The sequence below is a fragment of the Anomaloglossus baeobatrachus genome, chromosome 6 (genome assembly GCF_048569485.1).
Source record: "Anomaloglossus baeobatrachus isolate aAnoBae1 chromosome 6, aAnoBae1.hap1, whole genome shotgun sequence".
Lineage (NCBI taxonomy): Eukaryota > Metazoa > Chordata > Amphibia > Anura > Aromobatidae > Anomaloglossus > Anomaloglossus baeobatrachus.
Genome location: NC_134358.1, coordinates 147,577,819 through 147,604,551, shown reverse-complemented (window position 1 = coordinate 147,604,551; position 26,733 = coordinate 147,577,819). Strand labels below are relative to the sequence as shown.

The 26,733-nt window shown below is 47.4% G+C and overlaps 1 protein-coding gene across 1 annotated transcript in view; it reads left to right on the top strand.

The window, feature by feature from the left end:
* SPIDR (scaffold protein involved in DNA repair) overlaps positions 1-26,733 on the top strand; it is a 667,795-nt gene that overhangs the window by 23,888 nt on the left and 617,174 nt on the right. Inside the window, exons 4-5 of the mRNA XM_075353290.1 lie at positions 1,876-2,052; positions 5,082-5,251. Of these exons, the coding sequence (XP_075209405.1) occupies positions 1,876-2,052; positions 5,082-5,251 (347 nt within the window). The remainder of the gene's footprint in view (positions 1-1,875; positions 2,053-5,081; positions 5,252-26,733) is intronic.

Sequence of the window (26,733 nt, the reverse complement as noted above, 5' to 3'; positions counted from 1 at the left end):
AAAAAGAAGGAAAGGTTTTCCATTTTCAGTTCCGGTGCCTCCCCTTCAGCCTGTCCTGTGCTCACAGGACCTTCACAAAAGTAATGGCCGAGGTAGTCGATCATCTCAGAAGAGACTGTGATTGCACCCTGCCTGGTTATTCAGTGCAGATAGAAAAGACTGCTACAGGCTGCAACCCCCCCAGCTGTATTTTTATCTTGCCTGTGTATCAAAATAAGATGTACCATGTTTTTTTTTTAATTGAAATAATTAAAAAAACAAAACAAAAACACAGCATGCTGTTCCCCCTCCAATTTTGATACATAGCTATGATAAATTCAACAGCTGGGGGCTGGTATTCTCAGGCTGGGGAGGTTCATAGTTATTGGGCCCCCCAGCCTAAAAACAGCAGCCTGCAGCTGCTCAGATTTGTCAAATACATTAGATGTGACAATTCCAGCACTTTACCCGGCTCATCCCGATTTGCCCTGGAGCGGTGGTAATTGGGATAATATTACTAATATTACTAATCCTGTAAGTGAAAAGAAATAAACACAAACGCCTTTATTTGAAATAAAATGCAAAAATACCCACCCTCTTTCTACAATTTTTTTTTTTAACCCCACAAACACCCAGGTCCAATGTAATGCACAGGAGGTCCCACGATGATCCCAACTCTGCTACATACTGAAGTAGCAGTGCATAGGCACATAAGAAAACATGTCCACCCACTGCGGCTTCAGGCAGAGACTGAGTGAGCTGCTGCTGTGAGCGGTGACGTCACTGAGTTTATGCGCGGTCACAGCTGGAGGTTGCCACGGTACTCCACCTGTGATAGCAGGTAAACTCACCTCAGGAGAACTGATTGAACTCGTTGACCTCACCTCAGGTGAACAGAGTTCAATTAGACCTGCATCTCCTGGCAGAAAACCAAACCACATTTTTTTTTGCCAAGAGATGCAGCTTTGATGCTGAAATGTATACACCAAATTCCTGCACCAAATCTGCATCTCCTGGGAAAAAAAAAATCGCATTTACAATTCGGGTTCGCCTATCACAGATGTTATGTCATCTTGAATATGCTGGTTTGGTTCCTGTGTGGTCTTCTGTAGCATCTTGCTCGGTTTTATTCTGGCTGTACTTGGATTCTTTTATATTTTATGCTTTTTAAATAACATACAGTATTTGATTTTATGAGAACAATATATTCTGTTTTTTAGGCTTTTTTATATACCTTTTTTTTTTTTTTGTATTGCTGATACATATACATTTTTACCTACACTCATTCCCCCCACTATAGACTTACACACACTGATGAACAGCTTTTAAATACTTTCACTTACAATTCCACTTGTGTATGTGTATATATGATGGATTCTGCTGCTAACCATACAGCACTATCTCACTCCTGTATGACTGGCAGACACACTTGGAGAGCCTCTCCACACAGAAGCAGCGCCAGGTGTGACATGATGCCACGTCAGCAGGCACGCCTACACCAGTATAGGTGCAGTGCCGACCTGTGGCCACTAGAGCAGCGAATGATCAGGTTGGACAGCAGGAGGACTGGCCCAGGAGGATATGCCCCTCTTCTACCCAGCCTAGCTTGCTCCTGACTGCAGATTTGCAAGAAATTGCGCTGTGTTTGAGACCGCTGCTCTAGGATATAATTGGAGATTATGGTCTGAGTGACCATTATTTTCCTTAAAATGTGGCTGATATAGACAACCCACTTTTTTTTTAATTAAACTGGCCTGGCAATTTGATGATTACCGAAGGTTTGCCTTATATCATCCTCTGTAGTTGCCAGAGGATGATAAGATTTACAATTTTTTTAAGGTACAATCTTTTTAGATAAGTAAATGAAACCTTTATTTTTGTGTTTGTTTATTATAGAAACTTCAGCCGATGAAAGTCTAAAAGATCCTGCTGAAATCGTCTGGAGTTCCAGTGATAACGACTTGTCAAATGATGGCAGTAGCAAGCCAATTTCACAACATGATATTTCGGATGTTTCCCTACAGAATTCATCACAAGACATACAAATCTCTTTTTCTAATAAGTCAAGTGGAGGTAAGAATCCCTTCTCAAATAGACCTTTCATATTACATCTAACGCTCCCCATACACATTTCACTGATGTCTGTGGAAGGTGCCAATATTGAGGAGTTGATCTGTAATGTCCAATTTAGCGCTGCGATCTCCTGTAGATTAGCCCCCGTCAGAGATGTCTTGCGACTGTTCCTGTGTTCTCTATGAGAGAACAATTATGCACACCTGGAGAAAAAGACATGAATCGCACATCTCAAACTCATACTTTGATCTAAAGCAGCTCGGCAAAAATTAACTACCTGAACATGAGGTTCTTAGTTTAACTTTCTGATTAGACTGTATGAAACCCACTTCCACGTCACGGCGAACCTCTGAGTGGGTCCCTAATCTATGCCTCAAAAGTGCCGTGTGGCCACGTCTTTTTCTACTACTATGTTGCACAGGAACAATCAGTCAATCAAGTTATTCTAAGTGTGGGAAAGATGGTCTAACAAATTGTCTACTGCAATTCAACATGTATGATGGGCTTTACTCTCATTTATGCCCAAAGAGATCATGTAGTAAGGGACAGTAATTTCCTACTTTCATATTTTTATTTCCAGGTGATACAAGAGGATTTGGGATATGTGATTCCATATAAATAATCCCAAACAGACTCCTTAGTAATGAAAGATAACTTAAGCAATTGCAAAACTTTTTATATTTTATCAGATGTAAAGATTAAAAGAGTTGTGTCAAAAAGACCACCCTGACCATATATCCTGCTCAGGCATGTGGAAATCAGTGAGGATCTCCTTTTTGGCACCCCTAACCAAAAGGCAGACAAAGAGCTGCTCTATGAAAGTAGCTCATGTTTTGGTGGACTTGCGTAGTCCTTATTTTACATGGCCTTGTAATACTACATTTTTCCTGCAACGGAAGCTTAACCTCTTCACGACACATGACTTACTGGGTACGTCATGGATCATTTCAGGTTAATGCCTGCCTGCTGCTGATTTGAACAGCTGACATGTGCAGCCATGAAGCACGAGTGGATTCGCTACATACTCGTGCCTATTAACCCCTTCCAGCGCGCTGTGAAAATGGCACAGCGTGATGTAATAGCGGGCCGCGGTAAGCATTCACTTATCCGCCCCATCGGAAGGCACGTGATGTGATCATGTGGATCCTATGGTTGTCATGGTAGCACAGGGTCATATGATGATTCCTGTAGCTATCATGAGTCACTTCCTCTTACACCCGGCAGACTGCCGTTTGTAATAGGAGAGCTCCTTTTCTGCAGATCTCAGCTGTGTAGCTGTGATCTGGAGAAATGGAAGAGCGATCAGACTGCTGATCGTTACAGTCCCCTAGGGGACCTAGTAAAATAAAAAAAAAAAGTTTAACCCCCCCCTCCCAAGTTCAAATCACCCCTCCATTTGCCCCATTGAAAATTAAAGGGTTAAAAAAAATAAAACCTAAGCACACATTTGGTATTGCCGCGTTCAGAAATGCCCGATCTATCAAAATATAAAATCATTTAATCCAAACGGTAAACTGCGTAGCGGCAAAAAAATGCCAAATACCAAAATTACGTTTTTTGATCGCTGCAAATTTTGCACAAAATGCTATAACAGGCAATCAAAACTGTGCTTCTGCGCAAAATGTTACCATTAAAAACGTCCATTTAAGAAACAAAAAATAAGCCGTCACTGAGCCATAGATCCCGTAAAATGAGAATGCTACGGATCACTGAAAATGGCGCAAGAAGTGCGCCTTTTTTTTTAACAAAATTCTGAACTTTTTTAACCCTCTAGATAAAAGTAAACCTATACATGTTTGGTGTGCATGAACTCGTACTGACCTAAGGCATCACACAGAGACATCAGTTTTACCACATAGTGAACACCGTGAATAAACTTTCCCAAAAACAATCATGCAATCGCACTTTTTTTCAATTTTTTTGCACTTGGATTTTTTTTTGCCATTTTCCAGTATATGGTAAAACATATGGTTTCATTTAACAGTAGAACTCGTGCCTCAAAAAATAAGCCCTTTATTTAGCAAGATTGACAGAAAAATAAAAAAGTTAAGGCTCTCGGAAGAAGGGGAGCAAAAAAAAACAAAATGGAAAATCGCCCAGGGGTGAAGGAATTAAAGGAAATGTCAGTTGCCACAAAATCAGTTGTTTGCCGATAGCAAGACCCATTCTAAAAGGAGGGTTATCATTGCTTGCAAAAAGTTGCATACCTTATTAATTCTTTTGTGTTTCAGTTCATCACATTTTCCAAATTTGTGTTTATAGGATAGACTCTTAAACATTTCAGAAATAATGTATATTGTTAAAGAAATTATCCACTACAGGACAACTCCCCTATTAACTCCACAGTGCATCATAAAATAAAAAATAGGAACATCTAGAGTGCTTACCTGATCTTAGCACTGTGTATTCCGGAGGTCTCGTCACACTCATAGTGTTGCATGACTTTTGCAGCCAATCACTGGCAGGTACTTGGTTGCAGTGGTCACATGATATTGTTTTTCACCTGGACACAGGGGAGCAAAGCCCTAAAATTGGAGGAACAGCACCAGTTAGGGAGCGAAGCATTTTTTTTATTTTTTTTTTTTATCTAGTGATACAGATTGGAGCTGTCAATAAGGAGTTGTCCAATAGTAGACAACCACCTTCATTTAACATATTAGGGCTATGTTCATATCAGCTTTTTGGCTTCAGTTTCTCATGGAAGACACACTCCTATGTCAGATCTGTTACACAACACGCACGTGCGGTATCCAAACGACTTTGTAAGATAAAGTGACTCATTGGGTCTCACCAAGGAGTTTGTTTCTATGTTAAATTAGGGCTGGCGCTAGCACTACATTTCCCTTAGAGGAAGATGGAACCCAGACAAATACTCTGATGGGGCTCAGATGCTGACGTTAACAGGGCCTACAGCTTACATATTCCTAAACCATTATGGTTATGTAATTTATTGTGACGTTATAAAAGTGCATTATGCTGATATTGCTAACAGCTTTATTACATCTTTGTCTGCTTTTGTTGTACCACAGGGGATGACCCTCAGATTTCTGACTGGCAAGATGACGGTGACCTGGAGTGTGGTCATGAAGGGGGCAGTGTGTCAGACGCTGCAGAGGGTGACGCTGAGATCTCAGACTCTGAGTCAGTGTCCAGTGACGCGTTAACTTCCCCGAGACAAAATGATGTACAAACTTTGAAAGTAAGTTCCACTTTTTTAATTTGTGAAAATGTTGGAACTTCTGCTTGACTCTTACGCAGGCATAACTTGCGTGTGGACTTATAGTCATCTTTATAACACTTAGTCTATGCTTACATGAGCGTATTAATCTGACAAGTGCAATGCGAGAAAATCCCGCATTGCACTCCAATGTTACTCAATGAGGGAGAGCAGACGGTCAGCTTTTTTCTTATCCAGATTCTGGATGAGAGAAAAGTGGCAGCATGCTGCGATTGTCAGTGAGAGACATGTCACCCGCACCCATACAAGTCTATAGGTGGCTTTACACACTGCAACATCGCAAACGACATCGCTGTAACGTCACCGGTTTTGTGACGTTACAGCGACCTCCCCAGCGACATTGCAGTGTGTGAAACACATCAGCGACCTGGCCCCTGCTGTGAAGTTGCTGATCGCTACAAATCGTTCAGGACCATTCTTTGGTCTTTTGTTTCCCGCTGTGCAGCAAAGTCTCAGTGTGTAAAGGGGACTTTACAGCGACTCCGCGGCTCTGTCTGTGTAGCGTCCTGATTAGTGGTCACCTGTGAAGGATTCACCGGTGACCGCTAATCCCCCGAGTGACTGAAGTGTCCCCCCCTCTCTTACTCACTGATCCCCGATCCCCGGCGCTGCACGGCGTTCACACTGCTCCAGCGGCTTTTCCTTTTTTGAAAAAGCCGGCCGCTCATTAAACAATCTCGTATTCCCTGCTTTTCCCCGCCCACCGGCAAATATGATTGGTTGCAGTGAGACACGCCTACACGCTGAGTGACAGCTGTGTCACTGCACCCAATCACAGCAGCCGGTGGGCGTGTCTATACTGTGCAGTAAAATAAATAAATTAAAAAATCCGGCGTGCGGTCCCCCCTATTTTAATACCAGCCAGATAAAGCCATACGGCTGCAGGCTGGTATTCTCAGGATGGGGAGCCCCACGTTATGGGGAGCCCCCCAGCCTAACAATATCAGCCAGCAGATGCCCAGAATTGCCGCTTACATTAGATGCGACAGTTCTGGGACTGTACCCGGCTCTTCCCGATTTGCCCTGGTGCGTTGGCAAATCGGGGTAATAAGGAGTTATTGGCAGCCTATAGCTACCAATAAGTCCTAGATTAATCATGTCAGGCGTCTCCCCGAGATTCCTTCCATGATTAATCTGTAAATTACAGTAAATAAACACACACACCCGAAAAATCCTTTATTAGAAATTAAAAACACAAACACATTCCCTCATTACCAATTTATTACCCACAACAAAGCTCTCCATGTCCGGCGTAATCCACGGTCCTCCAGCGTCGCATCCAGCTCTGCTGCATGCAGGTGACAGGAGCAGCAGAAGACACAGCCGCTCCTGTCACCTCCACGCAGCTAATGAAGAGAGCCTTGTGATCGGCTGAGCTGTCACTGAGGTTAATCGCGGCCACCGCTGCATCCACCGCTGGATCCAGGTAACCTCAGTGACAGCTCAGCCGATCACACGGCTCTCTTCATTAGCTGCGTGGAGGTGACAGGAGCGGCTGTGTCTTCTGCTGCTCCTGTCACCTGCATCCCGCAGAGCTGGATGCGACGCTGGAGGACCGTGGATTACGCCGGACATGGAGGGCTTTGTTGTGGGTAATAAATTGGTAATGAGGGAATGTGTTTGTGTTTTTAATTTCTAATAAAGGATTTTTCGGGTGTGTGTGTGTTTATTTACTGTAATTTACAGATTAATCATGGAAGGAATCTCGGGGAGACGCCTGACATGATTAATCTAGGACTTATTGGCAGCTATGGGCTGCCAATAACTCCTTATTACCCCGATTTGCCAACGCACCAGGGCAAATCGTGAAGAGCCGGGTACAGTCCCAGAACTGTCGCATCTAATGTATGCGGCAATTCTGGGCGTCTGCTGGCTGATATTGTTAGGCTGGGGGGCTCCCCATAACGTGGGGCTCCCCATCCTGAGAATACCAGCCTGCAGCCGTATGGCTTTATCTGGCTGGTATTAAAATAGGGGGGACCGCACGCCGGATTTTTTAATTATTTATTTATTTATTTATTTATTTATTTTACTGCACAGTATAGATACGCCCACCGGCTGCTGTGATTGGGTACAGTGACACAGCTGTCACTCAGCGTGTGGGCGTGTCTCACTGCAACCAATCACATTTGCCGGTGGGCGGGGAAAGCAGGGAATACGAGATTGTTTAATGAGCGGCTGGCTTTTTCAAAAAAGGAAAAGCCGCCGGAGCAGTGTGAACGCCGTGCAGCGCCGGTGATCGGGGATCAGTGAGTATGAGAGAGGGGGGGAAATCACCAGCAAATGAGGTGAGTAACGCGATCAGCTGCTGTCACTGAGGTAACCCGGTGGCCGCCACTGGATCCAGCTGTGGCCGCGATTAACCTCAGTGACAGCTCAGCTGATCGCGCTACTCACCTCATTGTGGAGCTGACAGGAGCAGCGGTGAGTAGCGCGATCAGCTGAACTGTCACTGAGGTTACCCGCGGCCACCGCTGCATCCACCGCTGGATCCAGGTAACCTCAGTGACAGCTCAGCCGATCACAAGGCTGTCTTCATTAGCTGCGTGGAGGTGACCGGAGCGGCGGTGTCTTCTGCTGCTCCTGTCACCTGCATGCAGCAGAGCTGGATGCCACGCTGGAGGACCGTGGATTACGCCGGACATGGAGGGCTTTGTTGTGGGTAATAAATTGGTAATGAGGGAATTTGTTAGTGTTTTTTATTTCTAATAAAGGATTTTTCGGGTGTGTGTGTTTATTTACTGTAATTTACAGATTAATCATGGAAGGAATCTCGGGGAGACGCCTGACATGATTAATCTAGGACTTATTGGCAGCTATGGGCTGCCAATAACTCCTTATTACCCCGATTTGCCAACGCACCAGGGCAAATCGGGAAGAGCCGGGTACAGTCCCAGAACTGTCTAATATAATGAATGCGGCAATTCTGGGCGGCTGCTGACTGATATTGTTAGGCTGGGGGGCTCCCCATAACGTGGGGCTCCCCATCCTGAGAATACCAGCCTGCAGCCGTATGGCTTTATCTGGCTGGTATTAAAATAGGGGGGGACCGCACGCCAGATTTTTTAATTTATTTATTTACACGGCACACAGACAGAGCCGCGCGGCATTAAATGAAGTCGGGCGAAGTTCACCTGCTTTTTTGACACGTCCCCAACGACCAGCTAGTCGCTTTGGAGGTCCGGATCGCTGTTAGGTCGTTGGCCAGGTCTGCCTGTTTGACAGCTCACCAGAGACTTTGTAGCGATCCCGGCTAGGTTGAGATCGCAGGTTGGATCGCTAGAAAGTCTCAGTGTGTAAACCCAGCTTATGGGTGCGAGTGAAACATCAGACTGCACTTAGATGATATCCAAGTGCAGTGTGATAATCGCATCAGCTAAAAATGGAGGAGATGGGGAGATTAATCCTGCCCCCTCCTCCACAGCTGCAGGATCAAATCACAGTTGTATGACACTTGGCTCACACTGGCAGCACAGCGGGAGTCGAGAGTCATTAGCATATCGCATCCGATGCATTCACATCAGATGCCATAGCATCGGTGAATCCAGTCTAAAGCCTAGGTCACACGTAGCGACGCAGGAGCGATCACGACGATAATCTGACCTTATCAGGATCGCTGCTGCATCGTTACATGGTCGCTGGTGAGCTTTCAAACAGGCAGATCTCACGAGCAACCAGTGACCAGCCCCCAGCCAGCAGCGACACGTGGAAGCGATGCTGCGCTTGGTAACTAAGGTAAATATCGGGTAACCAAGCAAAGTGCTTCACTTGGTTACCCGATATTTACCTTGGTTACCAGCACACACTGCTTAGCGCTGGCTCCCAGCACTCCTAGCCAGAGTACACATTGGGTTAATAAGCAAACCGCTTTGCTTATTTACCCGATCTGTACCTTGGCTACGTGTGCAGGGAGCAGGGAGCTGGCTTTAAGAAGCTGCGGACGCTGGTCAAAAGGTAAATATTGACCTTTTGTTACCAGCGTCCGCAGAAGCCGGCTCCTGCTCCCTGCACATTCAGTTGTTGCTCTGTCGCTGTCACACACAGCGATCTGTGCTTCACAGCGGGAGAGCAACGACCAAAAAATGGTCCAGGACATTCAGCAACAACCAGCGACCTCACAGCAGGGGCCAGGTCGTTGCTGGATGTCACACACAGCGACATCGCTAGCAAGGTCGCTGCTACGTCACAGAAAATGGTGACTTAGCAGCGACGTCGTCGTCGCTGTCGTTGTGTGTGACATGACCATAAGGGTGCGTCTACACCACATTGAAGTATGGTTCAGAAAATCATATGAATACTACATGTTGTTTTGCTGCATACGGGCAAATGCAATTATGTGCCATGTAGTTTTTACAGGTTAAACACAGGTTTGTTTGGTTTTGTTTGTTTGTTTTTTCATGTTTGTTGTACAATTGTACTTCCAGAGATCACAGTTTTTAACTGTGGCAATTCATGACAAACCAGGACATGGTTTTCAGATGCGCAGCTCAATCACAATATGTGAATGTACCTTTCTGATCCTGGAATTATAGTCCGTGCCGTGTCCCGTATTATTGCTTCGAGTAGGTGGACAAGTAGTATTTTGCTTTGATAGTTCCATACAAACAAAATATTTGTATATACTTGTCATACTTTATGAAACATGTTTTACTATTCAGCCTTACATGCTGTATGTTCTAGCTGGGGGTTTGCCCATTGTAAAAAAAAATATATATATTTGCCATAAATGGTTGATACGTGCGATTTTTCGAATCTGGGACACTTTTTCATTGGGAGAACAGGGGTCTAATTACACTTGGAGACCAGTTTTTCTTGGCTGCTTTTTCCATTTAACGCAGTGGAAGATATAGAAAGAGTGGAAGGTTGGTAATGATTTGTGGCTTGATGATGATCTCTAGTACGAAGGAGTCAGTTTTGTAAATGTCAGACCCAATTGCAAGTTCCACCATTTCTGTCTACTCAAAACTGTCCATAAGATTGGCTTCCCCCAACCATGTGCAGGTTTCGACATTGGTGTACAGTCCACGATTCCAGACCCAAACTCATAACTATATCAGTCTGATTTAAAGGGAACCTGTCAGGTGTAATATGCACTCAGAACCACGAGCAGTTCTGGGTGCATATTGCTAATTGCTGCCTAGCTGTCCCTGTATATCATAGTATCATAGTATCATAGTATCATAGTTTTTAAGGTTGAAGGGAGACTCTAAGTCCATCTAGTTCAACCCGTAGCCTAACATGTTGATCCAGAGGAAGGCAAAAAAAAACCCCAATGTGGCAAACAAGTTCCAATGGGGAAACATGTCCTTCCTGACTCCACATCCGGCAATCAGACTAGTTCCCTGGATCAATACCCTGTCATAAAATCTAATATACATAACTGGTAATATTAAATTTTTCAAGAAAGGCATCCAGGCTCTGCTTAAATGTTAGTAGTGAATCACTCATTACAACATCATGCGGCAGAGAGTTCCATAGTCTCACTGCTCGTACAGTAAAGAATCCTCGTCTGTGATTATGATTAAACCTTCTTTCCTCAAGACGTAGCGGATGCCCCCGTGTTCCAGTCGCAGGCCTAGGTGTAAAAAGATCTTTGGAAAGGTCTCTGTACTGTCCCCTCATATATTTATACATTGTGATTAGATCCCCCCCTAAGCCTTCGTTTTTCCAAACTAAATAACCCCAAGTTTAATAACCTGTCTTGGTATTGCAGCCCACCCATTCCTCTAATAATCTTGGTCGCTCTTCTCTGCACCCTCTCCAGTTCAGCTATGTCCTTCTTATATATCGGTGACCAGAATTGTACACAGTATTCTAGGTGCGGTCGCACTAGTGACTTGTACAGAGGTAGAACTATATTTTTTTCATGAACACTTATACCTCTTTTAATACATCCCATTATTTTATTAGCCCTGGCAGCAGTTGCCTGACACTGTCCACTAAAGTGAAGTTTACCATCCACCCATACACCCAAGTCTTTTTCTGTGTCTGTTTTACCCAGTGTTCTACAATTAAGTACATAATCATAAATGTTATTTCCTCTACCCAAGTGCATGACCTTACATTTATCTACATTAAACTTCAATTGCCACTTCTCAGCCCAATCCTCCAATTTACATAAATCTCCCTGTAATATAAAATTATCCTCCTCTGTATTGATTACCCTGCAGAGTTTAGTATCATCTGCAAATATTGAAATTCTACTCCGCATGCCCCCAACAAGGTCATTTATAAATATGTTGAAAAGAAGCGGGCCCAATACTGACCCCTGTGGTACCCCACTATGAACTGAGACCCAGTCCGAGTACGTACCATTAATAACCACCCTTTGTTTCCTATCACTGAGCCAGTTTTTAACCCAGTTACACATATTTTCCCCTATCCCCATTATTCTCATTTTATGTACCAACCTTTTGTGTGGCACCGTATCAAAAGCTTTTGAAAAGTCCATATACACAACATCCACTGCATTTCCCTGGTCCAGACTTGAACTTACCTCTTCATAGAAGCTGATCAAATTAGTTTGACAGGATCGATCCCTCATAAACCCATGTTGATACTCTGTCATAAGGTTATTTTTCTTGAGATACTCCAGTATAGCATCTCTCAAGAAACCCTCAAGGATTTTACCAACCGTAGAGGTTAAACTTACCGGCCTATAATTTCCCGGCTCAGTTTTTGTCCCCTTTTTGAATATTGGCACCACATTTGCTATGCGCCAGTCCTGCGGTACCGACCCTGTTATTAAGGAATCTGAGAAGATTAAAAATAATGGTCTATCTATCACAGAACTCAATTCCTGTAGTACTCTGGGGTGTATGCCATATAGTAGCATAGATAAAGAGATCTTTAGAAAAAAGAGAAAAGGGACTAGTCTGCCCTCAAACATGCTAGTACGCCCACAGGGCGTGATGACTAGCTATTTAATACAGCATCACCAGCGGTGATACACGTACCTGTGAACACTGAGCTGAATGTCTCAGCACTTCTGGTCATGCGCACTAGACCTGTCTGAAGTCGGGACGCGTACAACCCAGCTTCATACTGCGCATGACCGGAAGATCCTGGCATTCAGAAACGCGGTCATAGTGAACACCGGTATGCACGTCACTGTCGGGGAATAGCATGTTAGTACACCCCTGTGGCCATGTTAACATGTTAAAAGGACGGCTAGTCAGGGGAAATAACACCCTAGGGACTAGTCCTCGTAGTCGTTAACATATGATATAAGATCTTTAAAAATACTGTTTCTAAAGATCTCATTATCTATACTAGTGTATACAGGGACGGTTAGGCAGGAATTAGCAATATACACCCAGAACTGCTTGTGGTTCTAGGTGCATATTGCACCTGACAGCTTCCCTTTAAAGCACCACTCCAATGTTTTTTTTTATTTTTTTTAATTACACCACAGGAGTGGCGCTTGAAATCTAAGCTCTCTGACCCCTGTCTGATACTCACCATCCAGCGGTTTCATCTTCTATAACGCCCGATTCCGGCGGTCTCGGTGATTTGTGACCTGCCAGCAGCTCGAGTTCAGGAGGCCGGCGTAAATTGTCAGTTTTTCTAAAAATACTACAAATTGTACTTCTCCAGAGTTTCTGTCTAAACATAGTTGTTCTTTGGTTGGTTGGGGGGGGGGGGGGGGTTTGTTTAGTGATAAATAATGCTTTCAGTTTTGACAAACACAAAAGTTGATCTGTGACTCAACTCATGATAGAAATGAATGGTTTCTCGGACTGCAGTCTCCTGGACAGCGCGGGCTTCTTATTAATAACAGGGAAATTCAAATCATCAGTCACATGATGATAATGTAATTACTATGTAAAATGATATAGTCCTTCCCTTACATTAGGAAACTAGCAGCATCTAGACCAGGAAAGATACTTTACCAAGTACAGCATTACAGAATTCTTGTATCTGCAGGGGCGTGTGTATGTATGTATACATTTATCTATATATATAATTGCCTTATTCTGTCTGTCTGTCTGTCTGTCTTGCTCCAAAATTGTGTCCTTATGGTGACACAAAGCTGATTGGCCACTGGGCTCGCCATGGCCCCTCCCCCCCGCACGGATTGGCCTCTCGCCCCGGCACCCTGCCCGCATTGGCAACTCGGCCAGGCCCCGCCCCCCTCACGCAATGCACGCTCGCTCTGGCCTCGCCCCCGCACGCATTCCCCGAACCGACACGGAGCCACGACTCCCAGGTGAGTACTGTACCCCTGGGAGCCCACATCAGCGTACGCCGCCAACCCAGCCGACACATACCCTCGCATTGCTGGGGTTGCCGCCGTATGCTGTTGTGGGCTCCCGTGCGAGCGGGAGACTGGATACGCTGGTAACCATGGTAGCATAGTTACCAGCGCATCAAGGTCCTGCAGCGGCGGAACATACACACGCACACACACAACACACACACACACACACACACATCAGATCACACTCACTCTCACACACACACACATCAGATCACACTCACTCTCACACACACATCACATCGCATCCACACACTCACAACATCCTGGGATATCGCTTGCTTCTCGGCGGCGATACTGTGGAGTGACCTTCCAGGACCTGCCGGAGGATCACATGGCCAGAAGCATGTGGTATCTCCGGATGTTGTGATTGTGTGAGCGCGTATGTGCGATATCGTCAGTGTGTGTGTGTGTGTGTGTGTGTGTGTGTGTGTGAGTGTATGCGATCGGATCTGTGAGTGTCGGCAGAGGAGCACGGCGTGCTGGGGGAGGCTGGGAGGAGAGAGGCTGATCCTGGGGAAGGCTGGGAGGGGGAGGCTGATGCTGGGGGCGGCTGGGAGGAGAGAAGCTGATGCTGGGGTAGGCTGATGCTGGGGGAGGCTGGGAGGGTGTAGGCTGATGCTTGGGTAGGCTGATGCTGGGGGAGGCTGGGAGGGTGTAGGCTGATGCTGGGGGAGGCTGAGAGGAGAGAGGCTGATGCTGGGTGAGGCTGGGAGGGGGAAGCTGATGCTGGGGGAGGCTGGGAGGAGAGAGGCTGATGCTGGGGGAGGCTGGGAGGAGAGAGGCTGATGCTGGGAGGAGAGAGGCTGATGCTGGGAGGGGGAGGCTGATGCTGGGGGAGGCTGGTAGGAGTCAGGCTGGGAGTAGAGAGGCTGATCCTGGGGAAGGCTGGGAGGGGGGAGGCTGATGCTGGGGGAGGCTGGGAGGACAGAGGCTGATGCTGGAGGAGGCTGGGAGGAGAGAGGCTGATGCTGGGGGAGGCTGGGAGGAGAGAGGCTGATGCTGGGGGAGGCTGGGAGGCGAGAAGCTGATGCTGGGGGAGGCTGGGAGGGGGAGGCTGATCCTGGGGAAGGCTGGGAGGGGGAGGCTGGTAGGAGAGAGGCTGATGCTGGAGGAGGCTGGGAGGAGAGAGGCTGATGCTGGGAGGAGAGAGGCTGATGCCGGGGGAGGCTGGGAGGCGAGAGGCTGATGCTGGGGGAGGCTGGGAGGGGGAGGCTGATGCTGGGGGAGGCTGGGAGGGGGGAGGCTGAGAGAAGAGAGGCTGATGCTGGGGGAGGCTGAGGCTGGGAGGAGAGAGGCTGATGCTGGGGACAGAGAGGCTGATGCTGGTGCAGCATGGGGGATGGAGCACGATGGGGGGTGCGCAGCATGGCGGATGGAGCACGTTTGGGAGTGCGTAGCATGGTGGATGGAGCACGTTTGGGAGTGCGCAGCATGGCGGATGGAGCACGATGGGGGGTGCGCAGCATGGGGGATGCAGCACGATGGGAGGTGCACACCTCCCCCCAACACACACACACACACTGGGAACCACAAACACCGCCCTACACAGACACCCACACACACAGACAACGCTGCACACACACAACACCCAACACACAAACACCGCGGCATACACAAATATACGCACATACCACGCAACACACACACATTGCACAAAACATACCTCCCCCCCAAAACACACCACACCCACACAAACCGCGCAACACACACACACACAACGCTACAGACACACAGCGCTCCACAAACAACGCAACACACGCAACACACATACAACACCGCTCTCACCCCCAGCCACACATAACAAAAATCATACATTATCTACACAATACGTAAATTCTAGAATACCCGATGCGTAGAATCGGGCCACCTTCTAGTATTATAATATTATCTTCCTAGATATTGAGCTTGAAGTTCTGAGATTGGAGAGAACGCCTTTTCAGCATGTACTTTTTACCGTGTTTCCCCGAAAGTAAGGCCCTGTCTTACATTAATTTTACCCCCAAAAGTCCCACCCTGCCTTACTTTCGGGGGAGGCCTTACATTGGAAAAAAAATGACAATCCTCCCCCCTGCAGCCTCCCCATTGTTTGAGATCCGGCATCCACCCCTTCCTCCCCCCTGCAGCCTCCCCATTGTTTGAGATCTGGCATCCACCCCTTCCTCCCCCCTGCAGCCTCCCCATTGTTTGAGATCTGGCATCCACCCCTTCCTCCCCCCTGCAGCCTCCCCATTGTTTGAGATCCGGCATCCACCCCTTCCTCCCCCCTGCAGCCTCCCCATTGTTTGAGATCTGGCATCCACCCCTTCCTCCCCCCTGCAGCCTCCCCATTGTTTGAGATCCGGCATCCACCCCATCCTCCCCCCTGCAGCCTCCCCATACAGTGGTTCTGCCCCCCACTCTGCCACCACACACACTGACACATACGGTACCGGTACAGCCCCACATGGCACCCACACACATATCGTACCGGTACCGTACACTGACACATACAGCCCCATACGGCACCCATACACATACCGTACGTACACGTACACACACACACACACACAGCCCCATACGGCACCCATACACATACCATACGTACACACACACACACAGCCCCATACGGCACCCATACACATACCGTACGTACACACACACACACACACACACACACAGAGTTTTGGAACTTACCGAAATCGGAGCGAGCCTGCAGGCGGTGACGTCGCGGCTGATTTCGGCCAATCAGCTGCTAGCCGGCTGACTGGCCAATCGCAGCTCGAGCTGAGGGCCAATCAGCTGCGAGCCGGCTGACCGGCCAATCGCAGCTCGAGCTGAGGGCCAATCAGCTGCGAGCCGGCTGACCGGCCAATCACAGCTCGAGCTGAGGGCCAATCAGCTGCGAGCCGGCTGACTGGCCAATCACAGCTCGAGCTGATGGCCAGCAGGCAGCCTTGCGGGGGCCATTCACCGGAGGCGGACCACGGGTGGCACGAGACTGGAGAAGGCCTGGATGGAGCGAAGGAACAGCGGCAGCGGTAAGTTCCTGTACTTTCCCCAGGGACCCCCACCCATATGCGGCCTTACATTCCCCGGCCCCCCCGCTACCCTGCCTTACAATCGGGGGGTGCCCTACATTGGCGGACCCCCCCGAAACCCCCACCCTGCCTTACTTTCGGGGGGGTCCTACTTTCGGGGAAACACGGTACTATATTTTTGCCACGAGCTGTGAATATAATGTAGTATGTAAATATAACAGCAGAGGGCAGCATTGTCTCACTGAGCATCACAAAACACATCTTTTATCTCATATACTTTGTACCCTGTAATTTACCTTATCTCCAGGAATTGTACGGCTTTCAGTTGTCGTCTTTTGTGAGCTTGTTAAAAATTAGTTTCTTAAGAATATCTAAGGCTATGTGTACACGGTAGAATGTTGCTGCGGATTTTTCTGCATGAAAATCCGCGACTTTCCCGGCAAATCCGCACCTTTTCAATGGTGCGGATTTTGGTGCGGATTTTTTTTTTTCCCCCAATTCTGAAGCCAAAATCCGGATCAAAATCCGCAACAATAATTGACATGTTGCAGATTTTTCCGGATCAAAATCTGCGGCAAATCCGCCGCGGAAAAATCCGCAGCATGGGCACAGCATTTCCAAAATGCCATAGAAATGGCTGGGAAGTACCGTTGCTGCAGATTTTCGGAAAATCCGCGGCTTTTCCGCGAGATATCCGCGGCAAAATCCGCGCATTTTCCACAGCGTGGGCACATAGCCTTATTCTAGAAAAGATGGAAAACTAATATAACCACCATTGCATTTCAATGCAATTGATGGGACGATGCATGTAAACCACACTGAGCATTATCTGGGGATGGTAAAAATCCTGGAAGGAAAAACAGGCTCAAATAGGGTGGTTGTGCAAAGCCACAACTACTAAGAAAGCATAAATTGCTGCTGCAGCATCCCTGGGGCCAGTATTAGTCCGTGTGGAAGCAGAGATTAAACAATGCTGCACGGCCTCAGAAAATTCCGCACACAGAAGAAGATAATTAGGCTGTGTGCCCACTTAGCGGGTTTTTTTTTGCGTTTATGCGCTTTTCCTTGCTTATTTTAATCAATAAAAGCAAGGAAAAAGCATCCCATCAAAGTCTATGAGAATCGTTACTTGCTGTGCACATGCTGCTTCTGTTTTCCTAGCCGATTTAGTTGCACTAAGTAACATCTCTAGCAACATCGCTGCTGAGGCACAACTTGCTAGCGATGTTACTGTGTGTGACATCCAGCAACAACCTGGCCCCTGCTGTGAGGTCGTTGGTTGTTGCTGAATGTTCTGGACCATTTTTTAGTTGTTGCTCTCCCGCTGTGACGCACACATCGCTGTGTGTGACAGCAAGAGAGCAACAACTAAATGTGCAGTGAGCAGGGAGCCGGCTTCTGCGGATGCTGGTAACCAATGTAAATATTGGGTAACCAAGAAGCCCTTTCCTTGGTTACCCGATATTTACCTTCGTTACCAGCGTCCACCGCTCTCACGCTGCCAGTGCCAGCTCCCTGCTCTCTGCACACGTAGCCGGACTACACATCGGGTAATTAACCCGATGTGTACTGTGGCTAGGAGTGCAGGGAACAGGGAGCCGGCACTGGCAGTGTGAGAGCGGCGGACGCTGGTAACGAAGGCAAATATCGGGTAACCAAGGTAAGGGCTTCTTGGTTACCCGATGTTTACCGTGGTTACCAGCGTCCGCAGAAGCCGGCTCCCTGCTGCCTGCACACGTAGCAGAGTACACATAGGGTAATTAACCCCATGTGTACTGTGGCTAGGTGTGCACTGGTAACCAAGGTAAATATCGGGTTGGTTGCCCGATATTTACCTTAGTTACCAAGCGCAGCATCGCTTCCACGCGTCGCTGCTGGCTGGGGGCTGGTCACTGGTTGCTGGTGAGATCTGCCTGTGTGACAGCTCACCAGCAACCCATGTAGCGACGCTCCAGCGATCCCTGCCAGGTCAGGTTGCTGGTGGGATCGCTGGAGCGTCGCTTAGTGTGACATCTCACCAGCGACCTCCTAGCAACTTACCAGCGACCCCAACAACGATACAACCTGATAGGGATCGCTGGTAAGTTGTTTAGTGTGACTGGGCCTTAGGGGTGCTTCACACACAGCAGGCTCGCTGCCGAGATCGCTGCTTAGTCACGCTTTTTGTGACGCAGCAGTGACCTCATTAGCGATCTCGCTGTGTGTGACAATGAGCAGCGATCTGGACCCTGCTGCGAGATCGCTGCTCGTTACACACAGCCCTGGTTCGTTTTCTTCAAAGGCGCTCTCCCGCTGTGACACACAGATCGCTGTGTGTGACAGCGAGAGAGCGACAAATGAAGCGAGCAGGCAGCAGGAGCCGGCATCTGACAGCTGAGGTAAGCTTGTAACCAAGATAAACATCGGGTAACCAAGGTGGTTACCCGATATTTACCTTAGTTACCAGCCTCTGCAGCTCTCACGCTGCCTGTGCTGCCGGCTCCGGCTCTCTGCACATGTAGCTGCTGTACACATCGGGTTAATTAACCCGATGTGTACAGCAGCTAGGAGAGCAAGGAGCCAGTGCTAAGCAGTGTGCGCGGCTCCCTGCTCCCTGCACATGCAGCTGCATTACACATCGGGTTAATTAACCCGATGTGTACTGTAGCTAGGAGAGCAAGGAGCCAGCGCTCAGTGTGCGCGGCTCCCTGCTCCCTGCACACACAGCTAAGCGGTGTGCGCTGGTAACCAATGTAAACATCGGGTAACCATACCCGATGTTTACCTTAGTTACCAGTCTCCGCAGCTTCCAGACCGCGGCTCCGTGCAAGTGCAGCGTCGCTTGCACGTCGCTGCTGGCTGGGGGCTGTTCACTGGTCGCTGGTGAGATCTGCCTGTTTGACAGCTCACCAGCGACCATGTAGCGATGCAGCAGCGATCCTGACCAGGTCAGATCGCTGGTCGGATCGCTGCTGCATCGCTAAGTGTGAAGGTACCCTTTAGGTTCTAAAATCCCCTGCAGTGCTTTATCTCACTACAGGCACCCGATCACCAGGGAGGGGTAAGTGATTGCAGCATTCAGAAGGCAGGGAGAGCAATCTTACAGTCCGTGTCTCACATAAAACCCCAATTATATACCTTTTTAAATGTGTGGGTGTAACGTGAAAAAAAAAAAAGTATTTAAAGTTCACTGGGTATGAATACTTTTTCAAGGCACAGTACATGTTCAGTTATTCCAGTCGAAAAACAAGCAGTTTATCAGGGAATGTTCTGTTGTTCCACGTCTGTGTTTTTGGAGAGATGGCTCACAGCTAACACATTAACGTTTATATCACTTTCAGGTAAATGACTTTGGCCAAATGTTTATTATTTGGGTAATCACTAACCTTAGCTTTTCTAGTTTTCTTCTGCCTACATTTTCACTGGGACAAGATGTTCATGAGGTCAAAAGATCACTAGGCTTTATTTATCACTGAGATATGTTACAGCCACTTGTACAATCCATCACCTTTCACCCACTTTTACTTTTTACTATATTTGTTATTGTAGTTAATCATTGGTAGAGTTTCCAGTATTTATCATTTAAACCAGATGAAGCTAGTAATACCTTTATATTCCCCCAGAGGGAGCCAGAATTCAAGCAATTTGCTATTTACGAATATGCAAAATAAAAATCTAAATCGTACATAACGTTGTGGGGGTACTTTATTGATCCAACGCGAATGCATTTTTTTTGTACAATTTATTTGGAGTACCGCCTGGCTTTCTTATATCCTACGTAGTGAACCTCAGATCGGTGTACAGAGGTTTGCTCCTAATATTACAGTGTGGCTGGTAGTATTTAGTATCTCTTATTCTCTCTTTCATCTATCTATATCAGGGTTTTTTTTTCTGTCTTTGTATATGCCCATTATTTTTTTTTTTGTTCTTTATGCAAACGTAAGAATGAGAGTGATGGCAGTAAGAAAGACATGTCTTCAGATCATAAACTTGCATATATAAAAAATGAAGATAAATAGAAGTATGAAATAACAGGAGCATGAGCAATATTGTATAATGGGGAGACACCCCTCCCCCAGCCCATATTATTTTTCACTTCTTTCAATAAAGTGATATTTCCATTTATGACACCTTGTTTGGAGATGCTACAGCACCAGTGAAAGTGATCTGTAGGACACCCGCTGATCTTGAGCACTGCCGCCCCTTCAGACAATGATGCTCTCATTCAGACTTTTTGTGCAGAGCTGCACCACAGCTCTGAAGTGACTGCAATTCTCTAAGGTATTGCCTCAGCAGAAGCAACCCCTTTCACAGTGTTTCTGCTGAGACCAGCCGGACCTTGCATCCTGCCATCAGCAAACAGCTGATTCTTAAAAGAGAATCCATGGCCAGTGAGGCATTTGTAGTATTCCATAGTGACTAATCAGATAAGGTAAAGGGGCATACTGACACTTTAAAAGCAGCCAGGAGCTTCTACGGTCATTTTGCACATTCACATTAACTTTATTGTTTAGATTTATAATGGGGCCAATAAGTTATCCCAGCTCTATTTGTTTAACTACTCCTAACGAACCCTATTGCCTTTTAAGATTTCTGATATTTCTTTGTCAGAAATGCAGGAACAAATGGCAGAAACACAATGTGAACATAATGGTAGAGTATCTTCATTTCACACATACCTTGAAACACTGTCTAAATTAAAGTGCTTGTGAAAGGAGCTACTGTTGTATTGAGGTAAAAAATTAATTTATTACTCAGCAAACTGATCTCTTAATTATTCCTACAAGTGGTCGACAGATAATATTCACTCCCCAACATTTTGATCAAGGTACGTCTTTGTCTGCTTTAAACAATTACAGAGATTACCATACAGGTGTGAGTGTAAAGGTACCGTCACACTAAGCAACTTACCAGCGATCCCAACAACGATAGGGATCGCTGGTAAGTTGCTAGGAGGTTGCTGGTGAGATGTCACACTGCGACGCTCCAGCGATCCCACCAGCAACCTGACCTGGCAGGGATCGCTGGAGCGTGGCTACACGAGTTGCTGGTGAGCTCACCAGCAACCAGTGACCAGCCCCCAGCGCCGCGTGGAAGATGCTGCGCTTGGTAACTAAGGTAAATATCGGTAACCAACCCGATATTTACCTTGGTTACCACTGCACGGAGCTACACGTGCAGAGAGCAGGGAGCAGCGCACACTGAGCGCTGGCTCCTTGCTCTCCTAGCTACAGCACACATCGGGTTAATTACCCGATGTATGCTGCAGCTAAATGTGCACAGAGCAGGGAGCAGCGCACAATGCTTAGCGCTGGCTCCCTGCTCTCCTACTTACAGCACACATCGGGTTAATTACCCGATGTGTGCTGGCAGTGCTGCAGCTCCATGTGCACAGAGCAGGGAGCAGCGCACACTGCTTAGCGCTGGCTCCTTGCTCTCCTAGCTGCAGGACACATCAGGTTAATTAACCCGATGTGTCCTGCAGCTAGCTACATGTGCACAGAGCAGGAGCCGGCAGCACAGGCAGTGAGAGCGGGGGAGGCTGGTATCGAAGGTAAATATCGGGTAACCAAGGACAGGGCTTCTTGGTTACCCGATGTTTACATTGGTTACCAGCCTCCGCAGAAGCCGGCTCCTGCTGCCTGCACATTTAGTTGTTGCTGTCTCGCTGTCACACACAGCGATCTGTGCTTCACAGCAGGACAGCAACAACTAAAAAATGGCCCAGGACATTCAGCAACAACCAACGACCTCACAGCAGGGGCCAGGTTGTTGCTGGATGTCACACACAGCAACATCGCTAGCAACGTCACAAAAGTTGTTCGTTAGCAGCGATGTTGCTAGCGATGTTGCTTAGTGTGACGGGGCCTTTAGGGGTACTTCACACACAGCGAGATCGCTACTGAGATCGCTGCTGAGTCACGGTTTTTGTGACGCAGCAGTGACCTCATTAGCGATCTCGCTGTGTGTGACACTGAGCAGCGATCTGGCCCCTGCTGTGAGATCGCTGCTCATTACACACAGCCCTGGTTCGTTTTTTTTATTGTTGCTCTCCCGCTGATAACCACACATCGCTGTGTGTGACAGCGAGAGAGCAACAATCCTGAATGTGCAGGGAGCAGGAGCCGGCGTCTGACAGCCTGCGGTAAGCTGTAACCAAGGTAAACATCGGGTAACCAAGGTGGTTACCCGATATTTACCTTCGTTACCAGCCTCCGCAGCTCTCACGCTGCCAGTGCCGGCTCCTGCTCCCTGCACACAAGCTAAGCTAAGCGGTGTGCGCTGGTAACTAAGGTAAACATCGGGTAACCATACCCGATGTTTACCTTAGTTACCAGTGTCCGCAGCTTCCAGACGCCAGCTCCGTGCAAGCGCAGCGTCGCTTGCACGTCGCTGCTGGCTGGGGGCTGGTCACTGGTGAGATCTGCCTGTTTGACAGCTCATCAGCGACCATGTAGCGACGCAGCAGCGATCCTGACCAGGTCAGATCGCTGGTCGGATCGCTGCTGCATCGCTAAAGTGTGAAGGTACCCTTAATGATAAAGGTAGATTTAGGATAGTGCAGACAAAAGTGCATGAAAAAGAGAAACCAAGGAAAAAATTGTGAAAACATACCCTGCTGTAACTAAATAAAAGCATAGTGCATATAAACATAGGGTACTTAGTAAACACTGTTTTTGATCAAAAAAAGCATAAAGCTATCCCACCAAACGTCAAGGTGTACCCAGTTGGGATAGTACCTACACTCTCTAATATTAAAACCTTACCATGGGTCTAAAATAGGCCTCAATGTGGCTAAGGGCTGAGAGCGACCGGGTCCCAACAGGACACACACAGTCAGGGGGATTCACAGAATGAAATGTCCAGCTCGCTGTGAAGGGGGCCACTCCCTGTTTGTACTGAATACAAAAAAACTACATAAAAACAAAAAAGTGAGCCGGAGTATGAGATGGTATACATGGAACTTGTGAGACCATGTTCACACTGGCCATGAGACAAAGAGAAACCAAGGAAAAAATTGTGAAAACATACCCTGCTGTAACTAAATAAAAGCATAGTGCATATAAACATAGGGTACTTAGTAAACACTGTTTTTGATCAAAAAAAGCATAAAGCTATCCCACCAAACGTCAAGGTGTACCCAGTTGGGATAGTACCTACACTCTCTAATATTAAAACCTTACCATGGGTCTAAAATAGGCCTCAATGTGGCTAAGGGCTGAGAGCGACCGGGTCCCAACAGGACACACACAGTCAGGGGGATTCACAGAATGAAATGTCCAGCTCGCTGTGAAGGGGGCCACTCCCTGTTTGTACTGAATACAAAAAAACTACATAAAAACAAAAAAGTGAGCCGGAGTATGAGATGGTATACATGGAACTTGTGAGACCATGTTCACACTGGCCATGAGACAAAGAGAAACCAAGGAAAAAATTGTGAAAACATACCCTGCTGTAACTAAATAAAAGCATAGTGCATATAAACATAGGGTACTTAGTAAACACTGTTTTTGATCAAAAAAAGCATAAAGCTATCCCAGCTCCTGCTGCCTGCACATTTAGTTGTTGCTGTCTCGCTGTCACACACAGCGATCTGTGCTTCACAGCAGGACAGCAACAACTAAAAAATGGCCCAGGACATTCAGCAACAACCAACGACCTCACAGCAGGGGCCAGGTTGTTGCTGGATGTCACACACAGCAACATCGCTAGCAACGTCACAAAAGTTGTTCGTTAGCAGCGATGTTGCTAGCGATGTTGCTTAGTGTGACGGGGCCTTTAGGGGTACTTCACACACAGCGAGATCGCTACTGAGATCGCTGCTGAGTCACGGTTTTTGTGACGCAGCAGTGACCTCATTAGCGATCTCGCTGTGTGTGACACTGAGCAGCGATCTGGCCCCTGCTGTGAGATCGCTGCTCATTACACACAGCCCTGGTTCGTCTTTTTATTGTTGCTCTCCCGCTGATAACCACACATCGCTGTGTGTGACAGCGAGAGAGCAACAATCCTGAATGTGCAGGGAGCAGGAGCCGGCGTCTGACAGCCTGCGGTAAGCTGTAACCAAGGTAAACATCGGGTAACCAAGGTGGTTACCCGATATTTACCTTCGTTACCAGCCTCCGCAGCTCTCACGCTGCCAGTGCCGGCTCCTGCTCCCTGCACACAAGCTAAGCTAAGCGGTGTGCGCTGGTAACTAAGGTAAACATCGGGTAACCATACCCGATGTTTACCTTAGTTACCAGTGTCCGCAGCTTCCAGACGCCAGCTCCGTGCAAGCGCAGCGTCGCTTGCACGTCGCTGCTGGCTGGGGCCTGGTCACTGGTGAGATCTGCCTGTTTGACAGCTCATCAGCGACCATGTAGCGACGCAGCAGCGATCCTGACCAGGTCAGATCGCTGGTCGGATCGCTGCTGCATCGCTAAAGTGTGAAGGTACCCTTAATGATAAAGGTAGATTTAGGATAGTGCAGACAAAAGTGCATGAAAAGCCTAAATATCAGAGTAAAGGCCCCGTCACACACAACGAGATCGCTAACGAGATTGTTGCTGAGTCATAGTTTCTGTGACGTAGCAACGATCTCGCCAGCGATCTTGTTATGTGTGACATCTACCAGCGATCAGGCCCCTGCTGTGAGATCTCTAGTCGTTGCCGAATGGTCCGGACCATTTTCTTCAAGGTGATGTCCTGCTGGGCAGGACGCATCGCTGTATTTGACGCCTACCAACGACATCCTAACAGGGTCGTTATACATATATAAAGATTCGCCGAGATCGTTATACAGGTCGCTCATCATTACTATGTCGTTGGTAAGGTCTGACTGTGTGACATCTCACCAGCGACCTCCCAGCGACTTACCAGCGATCCTTATCAGGTTGTATCGTTGTCGGGATCGCTGGTAAGTCGTTGTGTGTGACTGGGCCTTAAGAGATATGTATCTGTATGTGTATGTATGATATAGATAGATAATGTCTCAGCTTTCAATTTGCAACACAAAGAATTAAAGGGGTGGTTCACCCATATTTTTTATTGTCTAGATCGATATTATATTGAGAAACAATGTTTCTCTCAAATACCTTGTGTTGTCAATAGTGCCTGTGAGAGGCGCTATTGCAGACCGCTGTTCCCCGTCCAGTGACGTACCCGTCCAATGCTGCCACGTCACATCCGGCCGGCTACATTCTTCCAGACTCTGAGCTGTGAGCGGTGTTTCACTGCTGTCACAGCCCATTTGCTCCCCCCTCCTCCTCCCTCGTAGCACAGCACGTCTCCTGCTCCCTCCTCCCTCCTCGCAGAACGCTGCAAGCAAGAGACGTGCTGTGAGGGAGGAGGGAGGAGGAGGAGCAGGGAGCAGATGGGCTCAGAATGTAGCTGGCTGCACGGATGTGACGAGGCAGCATTGGACGGGTACGTCACTGGACGGGGAGCAGCGGTCTGCAATAGCGCCTCTCACAGGCACTATTGACAACACAAGGTATTTGAGAGAAACGTTGTTTCTCAATATAATATCGATCTAGACAATAAAAAATATGGGTGAACCACCCCTTTAAAAGTCGTGGAATTATGGAACTCACAGGATAGATAAACAAGTTAGTGATATGCAAATGATGAAAAAGTGGAAACAAAAGGCTCGACTGATTAAGAGCACTATTGTACACGCCAATCTTAATGCAGGCGTGAGGTGTAAATGCGCCTAAGGCTACTTTCACACTTTAGTCGTTTCAAATCTGTCAGGTCAGTCGTTGCGACGGAACTACGTATCCGTCGTTTTTTAGCAGTCAACGAATGTGTTATTTCACAGGATTCCGTTCACAGGAATCCTGTGAAATAACTGATCCGTCGCGTCCGTTATGTCCGTTTTACGACGGATTCATCATGATCAGTTTGTTTCTGGCACAGTACAATGGGAGTGCGAGACATTTTGGTGACCTATTACTGTGTTTTCATAGGCCATCTGTGACAGTTTGTAGAGAAAGGGGCAGAATAAATGTTGTTATACCTAAAATTGTGTGTGGATAATTCCTTTCAAGCCTATCTGGAGCCTTGCAATGTGATTGTGTGCATACTCTCCAGCACTGGATTCCGTCGTGCGACGGATTCCAGCGGAATCCAGCACCGTAGACAACCTTTATACCTCTTGACAGATTGTGACGGAATCCTGCGCAGTGAGAAAAATGTTAGTGTCA